Source organism: Habropoda laboriosa, unplaced genomic scaffold, assembly GCF_001263275.1.
Source record: "Habropoda laboriosa isolate 0110345459 unplaced genomic scaffold, ASM126327v1 scaffold20, whole genome shotgun sequence".
NCBI lineage: Eukaryota > Metazoa > Arthropoda > Insecta > Hymenoptera > Apidae > Habropoda > Habropoda laboriosa.
Genome location: NW_017100143.1, coordinates 2503202 through 2517964, shown reverse-complemented (window position 1 = coordinate 2517964; position 14763 = coordinate 2503202). Strand labels below are relative to the sequence as shown.

Below are 14763 nucleotides of genomic sequence, written 5' to 3'. Positions count from 1 at the left end.
CATATAAGATATGTTTACATACAATGTTAACCCGATCTTTATTTTTATCACTCCAGAATGTTTGATATTGTACTCTTACTCATTTTTAACAAGCTTGCAATTTCGCGAAATAACTTTCCTTTTCTCTGATGGAAAATCACTAATTCCCGCATATCAAAAGACGTGTTTTTATTTCTACAATCCATTTCGCATGAATTTCAAAGATTGATGAATACTCAATTTCCAATATTCTCTATACATAGTCTGAGCATTGTGTTTATAAATATTGTTCTATTGACTTTCTGGGAATTGGAAATTCGTGAAATATGCCTAGTGTCTGAATATTTTTGTGATCTCGGAATTGGTTACTACTTCCTTCCTTTTTTATTATTTAAACAGCTATATATACTAAATAAATGGTTTTTGTATTTTTGTTAACTAGAAACTATAATGCAACATAGCATAATACACGTTTCGTTTATTGTATATTTACGTAAAATACAGAGAAGAATATTCAAAATTATAGGTGTGCCCGAATATTTTTGTGATTGACTGTACATACTTTAATTAGTAGAATAGTTTTATCTATAGGCATTTTAAATAATTATGTTCAGGTAATTATTAGCAAATAAATTGTTAAAATGTATTTATATAGTATAATTTTATGTATGAATTGTTATAGTATAATTTTAAATATTTAAAAAGTACTGTTTTAGTTTTTCAATATACATGTTTACATATATGACTATAAATAGATTTTGCAAAAAATGTATTGAAGTTTAAAAGATACAAAAAAAAATTTATTGACAAGATTTTTGATAAAAGATACATATAAACTTCTTATTACTTAAAATATATTTCAGTTTCAATATTTTACTAATTTGTGTTTGTTCACAACTTTTATAACAGTATTTTTTATTTTAGAGCTAATGTTTCCCATAGTTTGTCTTTTTTCATAACATTAATAATCATTTCTTGACTAACAGACCATAGTCTGGTTGCAAGTGTAGGATCTAATGCAGTGTTCGATGGATCACAACGATAGCAGTTATTGAAATAAAATCCTGTTACTCCTTCCAATTCTGGTGCAGTTGCACAGAAAACTGATGTACTGGCAGCTTGTTGCTGTAAAGTTTAAGGAATTATAACTAGATTTGTCAAAAGTTCTTATTTTAAACAAATAATTGTAATACCAGTGATTTTGTAAAAGGTCGCACAAGTGTAAATAATAACCGTAGTGTCCATGAATAACGAGCTAACGATGAAGAAACCATGTTACCGGGATGGCAACTCAAGACATTTACAGACGGCCAACGTTTTGCTAATTCTTGTGCGAATAAAATATTACATAATTTGGAATTGTTATATGCCTCCATAGACCAATATTTATATGCAGGAGGGGATAGAAGTAATTGGTGGAAATCTTCTACTGTTTGCAGAGATGAAAATCTAATTGTAAAAATAATATATGACACATTGATTTTCATTTAAAAAAGTAAAAGAATTTTATTATTTTATAATATATGCAAATTTATATTTGTTAAAAAGTTTTGGATACCTGTGTGATTCACTTGAAACTATTACCACTCTAGAATTATGACAACTTCGTATTGGATGTTCTAATAAAAGGGTGAGGTAAAAGTGTGAAAGATGATTTACTTGAAATGTTGTTTCATAACCATCTTTTGTGAGTTGATAAGGAATTGCAAACACTCCAGCATTTAATATAAGGATATGTAGAGTTCTGAAAATGTAAATTAATGTGGTTGATATATTGCAATAACATTTTGCTATTGATGGATATTACTCCTAATTTAAGATTACCTATATTTTTGTTTAAATTTTTCAGCTGCTTCTCTGACACTGTGCAATGATGATAAATCTATCTGTAATACTTCACATGTTACATTTTCTACTTCTTGCTTTATTTTTTGTACTGCCTCTGTACCCTTTTCTAAATCTCTACAAGCCAAGATAACTTTACATCCATGCAAAGCCAGTGATCTAGCAGTTTCAAAACCTTAAAAAATAGAATCAATTTAGAATTTAGTTATAAAAGAAGAAGATAAGTACAAGAAAATAATAATAATGTTAAATTTTTTATACTTTTATCTTCTTTTATATCTATCTTATATTAAAAAGGTGTTCAAAAATATATGGGTTCATTTAATGAGAGTTTACTGTTATTACCATTGGTTATTGGTAATGCAAATGCTATGAAGTAGGTGATATAAGTATAGTATTAAATATGAAATAACAATAAGTATTATTTACCTATTCCTGTATTGGCACCTGTAACTAGAGCAATTTTGCCTCTTAAATCTCGGCCATGTAAAACAGCTAATGCTGTGCTACTTCCATCAAAACGTTGTCTTACAGGCTGCGACAACTCTCTATACTCCGTAGCAAATGCAAGTCGTGGATCAGTATAGGTGGTTGTACGATTCATGTGATCAACAAACAAAATTTGACCATCTTCTGACACACATTTTTCCCATCCAGATGGTAATTCTTTTTAACAAATAGTGATATCAAGTTTTATTCATAAAGACTTTGTAACTTTATAACTTTTTAATAACTATATAATTATTAATTAATTTGAAAATACATAGGTTTAAATATTTAAATGCCATAAACTGCATTTATATGGTATAAATAATCAATAAACAATATAAATGCTTTGTATTAATATATAAATTCACATTATACCCCCTTCAACAATCTTTGTACGACCAGTTCTAGGATGTGTCCACTGAGTGCCTTTTGTGTAGTGACTAAAATAAAAAGAAGTAGTGTTACAATTTGAATAATATAACTTTAAAATTATATATTACAGAAAACACTATTTCATATTAACTTATATAACATAATCCTACAGTTTGTTAATGTAAAATGATAATAATAACAACAACAATAACAATAGAGTAATAATAAAATAAATGTATTATAATGTCTATTACTTACTTTACATAATAGACGTTTCCATTGGCAGTTGTCATTTCCTCCCATCCAGGAGGTAATTCATCCTCACTATCAGAATCATTTAAGTTGCCAAACATTTTTATCTTACATCAGTTTGTATCTAATTCATAATTATCTAATTAGTATTTATTGAATATGTCAACACAGATATCATAAATCCATATAATAATATCTATGTGTTTTCAACATTACAATTGAAGAAAAATGACGTGATAATACAGATGTTGTTGCAAAATGTAAATTTTAATATTAAAAAATGTAATACACAATAATTATACATTTATATAATAAAGACAAAATAATTAAGCAGTATAATCGAAAACATGTTGATCTTACTATTAAATAATGCATTATTCTATGTCCAACATTTTTGATATATACACATATGTAAACTGCTGGAAAGTACAGATGAAATTATGTTATGATTCAAACTATCGAGTGTCAGACATAAACTAATATACGGCGCACTTTTTTGCACATTGTCTAGTGATATCTTGCTAGTTACTTCTGACAATCTGAAGTTCATGCCGTTTCATCCTTATTTTCTAGCAGCATATACAGGGTGTCCCGTAACTCTTCGAAGATCCGGAAATGGGGGGTTGCTGGGGTGACTCTGAACAACTTTTTCCTTGTCCAAAATGTAGTTTGAAGCTTCGTTTTCGAATTATTAACGAAAAACACTGGCCAATCACAACGCCCGTAGCACCCGCGCTCAGGGACGAGCGAACAGAGATTCACCCGCGCGCTATCGTGAACGACGCGTATGCGTGACTTCTCGGTTATCGATCGCTGTCAAAAAAATTTGACTTTACACCGCTATTTTTATAAGGCTTACAGAAATGGTTTTTTGCCGTCATTCCGACGTTTGTATAAATTTTTGAAAAAACTGCAATTAGTCGGAATCGCGAAGAAAATAGCGAAGGTCGTTTTTACAACTTTTATATCTGAGCTCGTAATGAAAATTTAAAAAATACGTTTTGTAGATCTATGTCAATGATATACACACGCTGAAAATTTCATCGAAATCGGTTAATGTTTCTATGAGCTACAAACGGTTAAAGATTGTGAAAATCGCACTATCACGACTTTCGGCGTAAAACTGTAATAAATCTGCAGATTCTTACATCTTTCGATGCCTGTCGCTTGTTTCTCCATCCACCGATTTCGATGAAATTTTCAGCGTGTGTATCCATTGACATTGATCTACAAAACGTATTTTTTTATTTCATGAATAACAAATAAGTCGTTTAATAACTGTGTTCGATACTTTTATTCGTTACCCGAAAGGAATAAAGTGTTTTATTACTTATGAAAAACTTACTCATTCATCCACGAATGAACCTGCTTCGACGGAAGTGGGTCGTTGGCACTGGGTCAGTGTGTCAATCCTGACCTTTCCAGGTAATCCGAAACAGCTGATGTTACGGTCGGGCCGATGAACTCACTTCACTGTATTTTTTTTTCACTGTCACTTTCACTTGCCACTGGGAAAGTGGAGAAAAAAACAAAAGACGTCGCGGCGTTCGACGTCTTCTTTCCGCATTCGACGTTTATTGTTGTCGATAGCGATGTTTCTTGTTTCTTTACTAACGCTCAGCGGTGAACTCACTTCCCCGCACCGATCAATTTCTCTTGCCACTGGGAAAGGTTGTTATGTTTGTGAACAATTTGTTGTTCCTACGTTTAAAAATGAAGGCCGCCGCATCTGGTGCATGTTCTCCAGGATGCAATTCGCGGTATCGCGCAGCGGCAACGATGGCATTGCCATCGCACTGCGCGAATATAAAAAACATTTCGTACTGCTGCGCGTTCGTACGATGCATGTTTCTCTTACGGTTGGCAAAATTACTCTGCCAGTTTAAGCGTTTCCTGGGTCCTAGATGGACGTTCCTTAAGGAAGGGATATTTTTACAATAGAACGGAGGAGAAATGTTTATTACTGGAAAGCCTGAGTAGCAAGCAGTTTTGGAGTCGACCTTGGAGTCTACATTAAAAAGTACCCATGCGCTCGGGGCGGTCGCATTATTTTCGTCACCACGTGTCCGGATAGCGAAATGTTTTACGCCCGTAGCCACCAAGTCTAGGAAAAATCGATGAATGGGAAATTTTCTATGCCCCTTTTTGGGGCATTTTTTAAATGAAACCATATATTTTTTTATGTGCCAATCAATGCATATTTAAATTCTCTTCAAAAAAAAGTATTAGAGAACTTAGGTCGAAAATTGATTAATTTAGAAATTATGATTTTTGTCCCGAACGCCCATAACTCGAAACACTGCGTCTCACCGAGATTCAAAGGGAATCTCTTAATTCTTACTCATGCGCTCTAGGTTGCTCGAGTGTCACGTGGTGACGTAGATAATTGGCGGAAAGAGCCGAACAGGCTTCGCACACTGCAGAGCTACCGCTACACTTGTGTGAGAGCACAAGAACGGTATAGTAGGAGACGGCAGTAGGTCATAGTGGGGGTAACTGCTTTCGTCCACGGCCCATGATTCTGGTATCACTCGACGGTAGTTTTATGTAGAATGGCATACAATGTGCAAGCGTAAATCATTTTAACATCAGCCGTCTAATAATTTGCACTGAAGCGGTAATTAATAAATAAATCTGTATTACAAAGAAAAAACATTGTTCTGTTTAAAATCTAGCTATGATTTGTTTGTAAAATGTCGTTAATTTGTAATACTTTATAGTTAATTATAAGCATTGAAAGTGCTTAAGAAATAAAATATTACAGTAAAGAAATTTGTATTTTGGTAATAAAGTTTCAATCTTGTTACTCTTCAATCATCATGTCAATATTTTTTCTTTTTACAAAAGTATGCATTCTGTGTTATATTATTTGTAGTTGATGATGGTTTCACTGCATTAATAATAACATATAATTCAAAAACCTTTCTTCATGAAGAAGGGTGTCAATGTATTTTCTGCAATTCTTCGAAAATGAAATGGGTTGACGTTTGTATAATTTGCGCCGTTAGTGTCGACTTACATAAGTACTAATTTATTTACTTGTATTCTGAATACTTACTTAAATCTATCTGTTAATACTTACGTTTTGTATACACATAAAATATTTATTTATGTATGTTTCTTGCGTATTAATAAATACATGCATATATAAACGCTTGTAACGATACAGATTTAATACAAGAAGTAGTATTATTAAAAAAATATATTAAATAAGAATGTAAATTGTTTCAAATTAAAAGTACGAAGTATGTAAGCTCAAATTTAAATATACTCGAGGTTCCATTCTGAACGAAGTTAACTACGAGCCGCACCCGCATTTTGCGCACAATCGATAGCAGATTTCATTTCTGTCAAATGGATAATGGCAGCGACGGCAATTGATATGATGTTGCAGAGCAGTGAATTTCAGTTAAAAAACAAAGAGGACCCAGGAAATACAGACAATTTGTGGTATGTTTAGAAAATGCACTTTTGAAAAATTTTTTAATGTAAAATATATACACTAGAGACAATTATACATATAAATATTTTGAGGTTCATCTTGCATGCCACATATCACAAGTAAGAAAATTAGTCATGTTTAATATTTTACCATGTATTATACTTGTATTACGTTCTTCTTTACACAGGTCCTCTATTTTGGCTGATGTACAAAATAGTAGCAGTAACAAATTACCATCAAATAAAAATATTCTTCTTTTAGGTAAGTTTAAATTGTCAGTGTTCTTCATTAATGCAAAGTTCTGAAAAGATATAAGTGCTATACGTAGATATTGTGTTAATTCCACATATGGTTTTATTTTGACAATATCATCTTTAATGTATACTTATTAATGTGCTTGATATTTAAATATTTCATTTCTCTGTACGATTGCTTGATTATTATATATTTTGTTTCTTATTTTCATTAATGCTTGACAGGTTAATTTTATATATGACATAAAAAAAATATGAAAGTCATCTTTTAGTCATATGAATTATAAATGTTTACAATGTATGTTATATAATAAAGATTTTTATTAAGTGTTTATACATATAAGTAATGTAACAACTAATTCATCTATAGGTGATAATGAAAGTGGAAAAACAACACTTATTGCTAAATTACAAGGTGTTGAAGATCCAAAGAAAGGTTCTGGCTTAGAATTTGCATATATTGATGTGAGAGATGATTATAGAGATGGTAATATTAATTCAAGATTATCTGTGTGGGTATTAGATGGAGACCCTGGTCATGTAAATCTTTTGAGATTTGCATTAAATGCAGAAAGATATCCACATACACTTGTTATGTTAGTAGCTGCAATGACAACCCCATGGTCCATTCTTGAACAACTTGAAAGCTGGGCTTCAATTTTAGCACATCACATTGACCAATTACATATAGATAATGATACTTGGCAACGTTGCAAGCAGCTTAGTGAGTCATTCCTTTCTTAGTTTAATAACTAAGAACTTTTTAATAATAAAGAGCTATTCTAACAAATATTCTTTGATATTTTCTAAGAGTACAACATTTATTTGTTTTATAAAATAACTTTTTAAGTTTTATACATTGTTTTTATATATTTAGATATGAAAAAATGGCAAGATTATACAGAGCCTGGTGATGAGTTAGATCCTGGTAGCCCTTTAAGGCGTACTAGTCGTAATTTAGATGATGAAGCAATTGATAATTTACCATTACCAGATGGAGTACTTACAACAAATTTAGGTCTAGATATTGTTGTTGTTATTACAAAAACTGATTATATGTGTACTCTTGAAAAACAGCATGATTACAAGTAAGATTACAGTATCAACACAAATAAGTGATACAATTATTATTAATTGTAAGAAATTGTTGGATTGGTTTGTCAATTTAAATTATTTGTAGGGATGAACATTTTGATTTTATGCAACAGTGGATAAGACGGTTTTGTATACAATATGGTGCAGGATTATTCTACACATCAGCAAAGGAAGATAAAAACTGTGATTTACTTTATAAATATCTCACACATAGAATTTATTCGTTACCATTTAGAACACCTGCTTTAGTTGTTGAAAAAGATGCAGTTCTTATGTATGGAATTTTCATTAATTAAAAATTTATAGATTTTTTCTGTGATTTTAAAATATTTTTAATTGCAGTCCCGCTGGTTGGGATAATGCGAGAAAGATTAGCATTCTTTATGAAAATTTGCAATCAATGAAACCAGATGATTATTATAGACATGTCATTGTACCACCACCAACAAATAGAAAGGTATGTGTGTATAATAAATTATTCTTTTACCATGCAATTTGTAATAAAACATTTTCTTAATTAGTGTGTAGCCAGAGAAGTAGAAGTACGGGCAGAGGAAGAACAACTTTTCTTAGCAAGACAACAAGCTGTAGTACTAGGCCTAAGAGAATCAACACGTTCTCCCAGGAATCAGGCAAGCACCGGGCCAGTTTTTCAGGTTATACCATTTATAATTAGAGTATGCTTGTCATGTTACATGCAATTAATTAATAATCATTCAGCATTGAATAATAACGACGTTTTTGAAGTAAATTTATATGTCAATTTCACGTATGCAGTCACCATATTTTCACTCGTTAACAGACAATGCTTGTTCATATTAAAATTATCTTGTCTTTAATACTTTGAAGGGACAAATACCCTTAGGATGTAATTATCTGGCACAGCATTTATATTTCATAACCAATTTTTTGTATATTAATGTTAGGATCATTCAGTGTTTCTTCATGTTGACATTAAATCATTTAGATAAATTCATGCATTGCTTATTGTTTCTATATTTTTGTATTTAAGTTAGTAGCTTCCATTATGCAGTTACAAGATAACATGTTCTATAATAAATTATATTGCATATCCCTACATTTTAGAATGTAAGCTGACAATTATTTCAGAATGTTAATATGCATATTTTGTTAGATTTAGAATATATAGAAAATATATTTGTATCTATAATTTTTAAACTCTTCGTTGTATGAATAGTATTCTAAATTTGAATCATGTACTCTGTTGTTCAGTAATTCGGTTTTGAATGAGAGCGTTATGTGCTTTTTACAATTAACAATTGAAAGCATGTTCTAATTTTTGTGGTGTGATCTGTCATCGATATGGCAAAAAATTGAATTTTGCAAATATTAAATATTTTATATGCAGGTGGCATCGCCAAATAAAAAATTGGATCCCAAAACTTCACAATCCGGAGAAGGTATTTTAGCTAGCTTTTTCAACAGTCTTCTTCACAAAAAGACTGGATCTCCTGGGTCACCAGGTAGTGTAGGCACGAGTCCGGTAAAAACTGGTAAGTATTTCAGCGTACTATAAAGTTTTAACATGCACCGGCGTTTTATAACATTTGCAGATTAAAAATTTGATTTCTGGTTTATTCTTTATTTTAGATAGTGCACCGGTAGATAAAGCCACTATGTGTAGTGATGAAGGCGTGGAATTGGACTCAGTTGCTAAAACGAAGCAAATATCACCCCCTAATTTAAATTCGTCATCTGAATGTTAATGGAAATATATTTTTTTTTGCGACCCATTTACTAAATTATGAGCCATAAATGTGAGTATTTTAATAAAATCTTGGAAATAACCGAACAGACGTGGGATATATTACATGATGTTCATTACACAATTTACCGTTTTTGAAATTGGTATAAGAATTATATTAAGCTGTTTTTTTATATTTGTATTAATGGTATTATCATATATATGTATAATAACATGTAGTAATTTACTAATTTATAATAATTCGTTTATCCTTATTATATTTTATGCCACATATTGTGGTTAATAGATATTTTTAACACTTATTTTAATGCATTTGTTTTAAAAATAGTCACGATTTTTAACAATTCGTCATAAATAATAATAAAATATTGTGCAAAGCACAAATATTTAGTTGAATTTACTAAGGCAAAAATATGTAACATTATATTACATTTATATGAAATTGTTACAAGATATTATATTAATTTATAAAATGAAGCACAATGGCATAACTTAAAATAATATTTTAAATAGTTTCCTTAGATAATAGATTACATGTCTTTTGTTTATAAATTATTTGCACATTCCTAGTATTATAGTTCGTTTAACCTTGGCATCATCATAGAGTCAATTGTTTGTTATAAATGTACCATAACAAATTTAATCAAACGTAAAATGGGTCGCAAAGAATTGGAATTCGATTTATTAAAAGCAGTTTAACTCGATTCAGATTTAAATGCGCAGCGGAGAAATAGGAAATAACGATATCTCACAAAATTTTCAAACAGCCTTATTTGTTATGTTTGAGTAAATATCAATAACGATACAAAGTAACAGCTAGAGAGTTATTAAATCAATGTAATTAAATATTTAATATAGTAATACATTCTAATTATGCTTACGCACATCTCTCTATACCTTGTTATAGTAAATTATTTAATGATCGTCAACAGAGTACATACTGCTCTTAAATGAACGAATACTTTCGTTTCTTCTAATAAATGAACAGCTTTATTTATATATCGTTCTAGTTAATAAAAGTTGGCTGGATAATCCTCTCTTGTATTTGGTCTAATTTATAAAGTGCCGTTACTGTAACGAGAACGAGTCATACGAATGCGTGAGATAGAATTTTATACCAGTGTTAGATTTAGGAGAGATTTCTTAGTCAGAGTTACTGGCTTGGTTTTGATTTAAAGAACATAATGTGGAATGAATTTTCGTGGGCATGATTACTAAGGGAGAGAAAGTGTGACACGTCATTCTTTTGTCAACTTCTAAAAGAATTTTATGTAAAAGAAAAAAATCTGTATATTCAGTTATCAGCGATGTGGCTTTCTGTATGTGAAATAACTAAAATAAATAATTTTTCATAAGTATGAGTTTTATTGTTAATATACTGATTGCACTTTCGTGCAACCTGAATTGCAGTAAAGCTTCTCACAGTGTCCACCAGTACAGAACTTAAACAGGGCAGTTTGGGAAGCAGAGACACTGTTTTCGAGCTTTGCAACCCGCCTTTGTAATTTCCAAACGAAGATAAAGATAACGAATAAAAGAGAAGGATGAAACGAGACTCGAGGCAACCAAGCGATTTAAACACCAGCGTTTTTATTTTTAACTTATTCTGTATGAAAAAGTTAATAACATATTGATGAGATTGTTCTGATCAAAATGAGACCAAACACAATATAATTTGAACAACATTTACTTATTAATACTTATTGAGTGATTAATTTCAGTTTGTAATATATCGCTTTGGATGAATTACAAAAACGAATTGCTAGAAAAATACATTAAATATCTGTACACATTGTTCGTTGAATGTGGAGGGAGAGACACCGTTTGGTGGACAGTGTGAGGGCCGAGATACCCTTTGGTTATTTGCAATAACCGAGAAGCGATTGAATAATTGTGCGTCCACCCTAATTTCGTCTCCGGATATTTCTGACACAAGGAATCAAAAAATCATTTTGCTCAAAAATACATAATAGAAAAGTTGTGAACAATAAAAAAAAAAAACATTGAAAAATTTTTTAAAACTTCCAAAAATTTTCCTGAGCTGAAATACATTTATACTTTTTATCAAAATATATCTTCGCTACAAGCTTCTGATAAATTACTCGAATGTAACCCTTTTAACCCTCACACTGTCCACCAAACGGTGTTTCGATTCTCACACTGTCTACCAAACGATGTCTCTCCCTCCACATTCAACGGACAATGTGATATCCAAAGCGATATATTATAAAATAAAATTAATCACTCAATAAATATTAATAAGTAAATGTTGTTCAAATTATATCGTGTTTGATCTCATTTTCATCAGAAAAATCTCACCAGTATGTTAACACGTTAGCGCCATGTCAGTCACCGGTGACTGACACTATACTTTCCGTTCGGACTGCGTCAGTCACTGTTGACTGACGATATGCAATTTAAAAAATTATATTCTCCTATTAATAAATTTGAAATAATTTGGAGATCATAAAAGAATGTACCTAAATATTACTTGGTACCAAAAAAAAAATGTTAATGAGTATTATTAAAACATGCAGTCTTATCGCAACTTTATACAGATCTCCTTATGAAATCGGATATCGCGGGCTAAATGGAAAGGAAGACAAAACAGGCTTGGCACTTAACGTGTTAAAAAAATTGTGAGATAAAAAAAGGTAAAATTAAAAAAGTTATTCTATTATGAACTATCATGCTGTGAAATCTCATAAAAAAAACTGGGTCTCGTAGCGTTACACGCTTGACTGACTACAAGTAAGATAACATAGGCGCAGGAATAACGCAGATCTAGGCGTAGCACCATCTATATGGACAATGTGAGAGAATTTACTGTATAATGATTTTTGAAAGGATGAATAAATGTTAGTATGTGTGAGGTTGTTTTTATTGGGAGCGTGATTTAAGAGAATAAGTCAGAGACTGAGTGGAATGAATGAGAGATGAGATGCGAGAGACATTTCTAGAAGCGAATGGAAAGTATTGGCGAAGAAGAAGACAAAGGAGTGTGTGTAGAGAAGTATCTGAGTTGTATTGTGTATATAGGATGTTTAGTTAGTTAGTAAGTATGACAAATAAACAGTAAATATAATATAAATGTGTGTGTTAATCATCCCATTATCCGAGATCTCATAGTATGTACATATGTACGTATAGTATGTACAGCTTTCTTCCTTAATCCATACAAAAATTAAGAATATAAGATTCTATAATTTGCTCGATACTTGTTTATGCCTATCCTTAATATATAAGTATTTGGATGAATGTTTAATGTACCACCGTTTGTTATCAGGTTGGACAAATGTATTTATTGTTTTAATTTCATTGAATATAATCGAGATTATATGCATAGTCTGGTAAAATAATACGCATGTTAAAATAACAATACGTAATTAAATATATCCGCATTATAATTTTGCCAAAGGTATAGACAATACAATGAGATTATTAATTAGTTACCCAATTTTGTAAATGTAATTAGAATAAGAATAGAAATAATTCTAATGGAATTTCATATTAGACGAAGTATTTGCTGTTAGAATGAAAATATAAAGAATTCTGTTTTTTAGTTATATTAACTTTTTGTTGACTCCATAATAAAATTTTATGATCTCATTGTAATGTGTTTACAATTTTTTTTATGTGCTATTAGTTAATATTTTTATGATATCATTCTACAGAAATACTATGAAACAGGAATGGCTTAAAAGCTACACGTTGCTTTAATTTATGTCTTGTCTTGTGTTATCTGCATTAAGACTCCAAATTAACGAATAATCAAGGATAACACTATAACAAATAGTGTGTATTAATAGACTTTATAAAATGTAATTATTCGTCAATCAATTTTGGTTTAGTATCGATGTTTTGATGAAATAAATGTTTCTTTTTTTTATTGAACTTCAATTGTAATTACTCAATAACTTCATCACTTTTTCTATTAAATTCAAGATGAATATAATTTTGTGTGATTTAAGTTTTTAAAAATGGAGCCTTAAATTAGATTTAAACGTTTAATACTTTTTAGTATTGATTTACTTATTTTAAATCTAGTTAATTATTGATTTACTTATTTTAAATCTAGTTAATAAAATTTATTTTCTAAATATAGTAACTGCCTCGCAAAAAATTCTAAAAGGGGGTTGTAAATGGAAGAGCAATAGTTAAAAAGCACTGCATAACATTCTGGAGATGTTTATAATTAAGATTAATTTATAGATAAAACCATAAATGTCTACGTCGTGTGTTATAGTTTATTATTAATGAATTTGAATTGAATTTATTTCAAGCAAATGTTTTACCACTATGAAATTTATATTATATACTTTTATCATACCTAATACACATTCATTTAATGTCTTCAGAGTAGAATGTATTACTACAAATTCAAGTAGCCAGAAAATATGTAATTAATTATCATTCCAAAAAACATACCTATAAATTTTATACTTCACATTCTAAGATAAATAGACCACATTGTTTCGAATAAAACAATTTTGTAAAAATTTTGTAGAACATAATTATGGTTATATCTATACAAGTAAATTTTAATTATAATGTAATATTTGCTAGTGTATTTAAAAACTGTTAATTGTTGGAAGTTAAAATTTTTTAGAAAATTCACGAAGCAAAAGTGTAAAAAAATTTTTACGAAAACGAATATTTTTCGAAAAAAGAAGAAGAAATAATATACGCAAAATGCTAAATGCTAAGTTTTACAGTAAAAAAATTCATGTCGATAATTTTTTAATTTTGAATACGATACTAAATTTTGTTTCCACTCCGCTACATACATTTTTTTCAATGTTTATAATTGATGAGCAATATTTTTCTTACACTTTTCCGTGTATAATGTGTATTGTTAAAAAAACAATTGTAAACTTGAGATTAATAAAATGGAAGGAAAGAAGATGCAAAATCTTGTAAAGATTTTTCGTGAGCCAACAAAATGTTCATCTTAATGTTCGTTAAAGGTTGATTACCCTTTCAAAACTTTGCTTCCCTTTTTCTTTATTAATAAAAAGAAATAAAATTGATGGAATTATTCTATCGTCTAGTAAGACATGGATAGTTACTAGTATAATATTATACCCAAGTATCTGTTGATTACATGAATTTCATTAATATCAAGCTTCATCGCCTTTCATATGTATGTATATAAATATTAAGGAGATAAGAAATCTTGTGAATTGCAACAAATAAAATGATTACCTTTGACATATTTCCATAAATAATTAGATGTTCAATGTTAAAAGTCCTATGTCTTACAAAACTAATTGGCACTATCCACTGTTATTAAATATCGAAACTTCGAA

At 29.9% G+C, this 14763-nt stretch overlaps 2 protein-coding genes across 2 annotated transcripts; one reads left to right on the top strand and one right to left on the bottom strand.

Moving 5' to 3' along the window:
- Positions 1-875: 875 nt before the first annotated feature.
- LOC108573709 (WW domain-containing oxidoreductase-like) lies at positions 876-3379 on the bottom strand. Its single transcript, XM_017936185.1, has 8 exons — positions 3298-3379; positions 2944-3061; positions 2689-2753; positions 2254-2490; positions 1804-1999; positions 1538-1723; positions 1173-1428; positions 876-1104 (listed from the first exon to the last, which is right to left on the bottom strand). The coding sequence occupies exons 2-8, from the start codon at positions 3036-3038 to the stop codon at positions 895-897; spliced, it is 1245 nt and encodes a 414-aa protein (XP_017791674.1). The 5' UTR covers positions 3039-3061; positions 3298-3379; the 3' UTR covers positions 876-894.
- A 2919-nt stretch (positions 3380-6298) lies between these two features.
- Positions 6299-9540, top strand: LOC108573638 (cytoplasmic dynein 1 light intermediate chain 2). Its single transcript, XM_017936113.1, has 9 exons — positions 6299-6387; positions 6567-6640; positions 7004-7357; positions 7511-7721; positions 7814-8002; positions 8071-8185; positions 8250-8384; positions 9098-9242; positions 9340-9540. The coding sequence occupies exons 1-9, from the start codon at positions 6299-6301 to the stop codon at positions 9453-9455; spliced, it is 1428 nt and encodes a 475-aa protein (XP_017791602.1). The 3' UTR covers positions 9456-9540.
- Positions 9541-14763: the final 5223 nt, after the last annotated feature.

Excerpts from the sequence above, each read along its gene's own strand:
- LOC108573709 (XM_017936185.1), bottom strand. The coding sequence starts at position 3,038 with ATGTTTGGCAACTTAAATGATTCTGATAGTGAGGATGAATTACCTCCT. Across the intron at positions 1,724-1,803 it reads AAATTTAAACAAAAATATAG|AACTCTACATATCCTTATAT; the intron begins GTAATCTTAAAT and ends TTACATTTTCAG. Across the intron at positions 1,429-1,537 it reads GTTTCAAGTGAATCACACAG|ATTTTCATCTCTGCAAACAG; the intron begins GTATCCAAAACT and ends TTTTACAATTAG.
- LOC108573638 (XM_017936113.1), top strand. The coding sequence starts at position 6,299 with ATGGCAGCGACGGCAATTGATATGATGTTGCAGAGCAGTGAATTTCAG. Across the intron at positions 7,722-7,813 it reads GAAAAACAGCATGATTACAA|GGATGAACATTTTGATTTTA; the intron begins GTAAGATTACAG and ends AATTATTTGTAG. Across the intron at positions 8,385-9,097 it reads GCACCGGGCCAGTTTTTCAG|GTGGCATCGCCAAATAAAAA; the intron begins GTTATACCATTT and ends TTTTATATGCAG.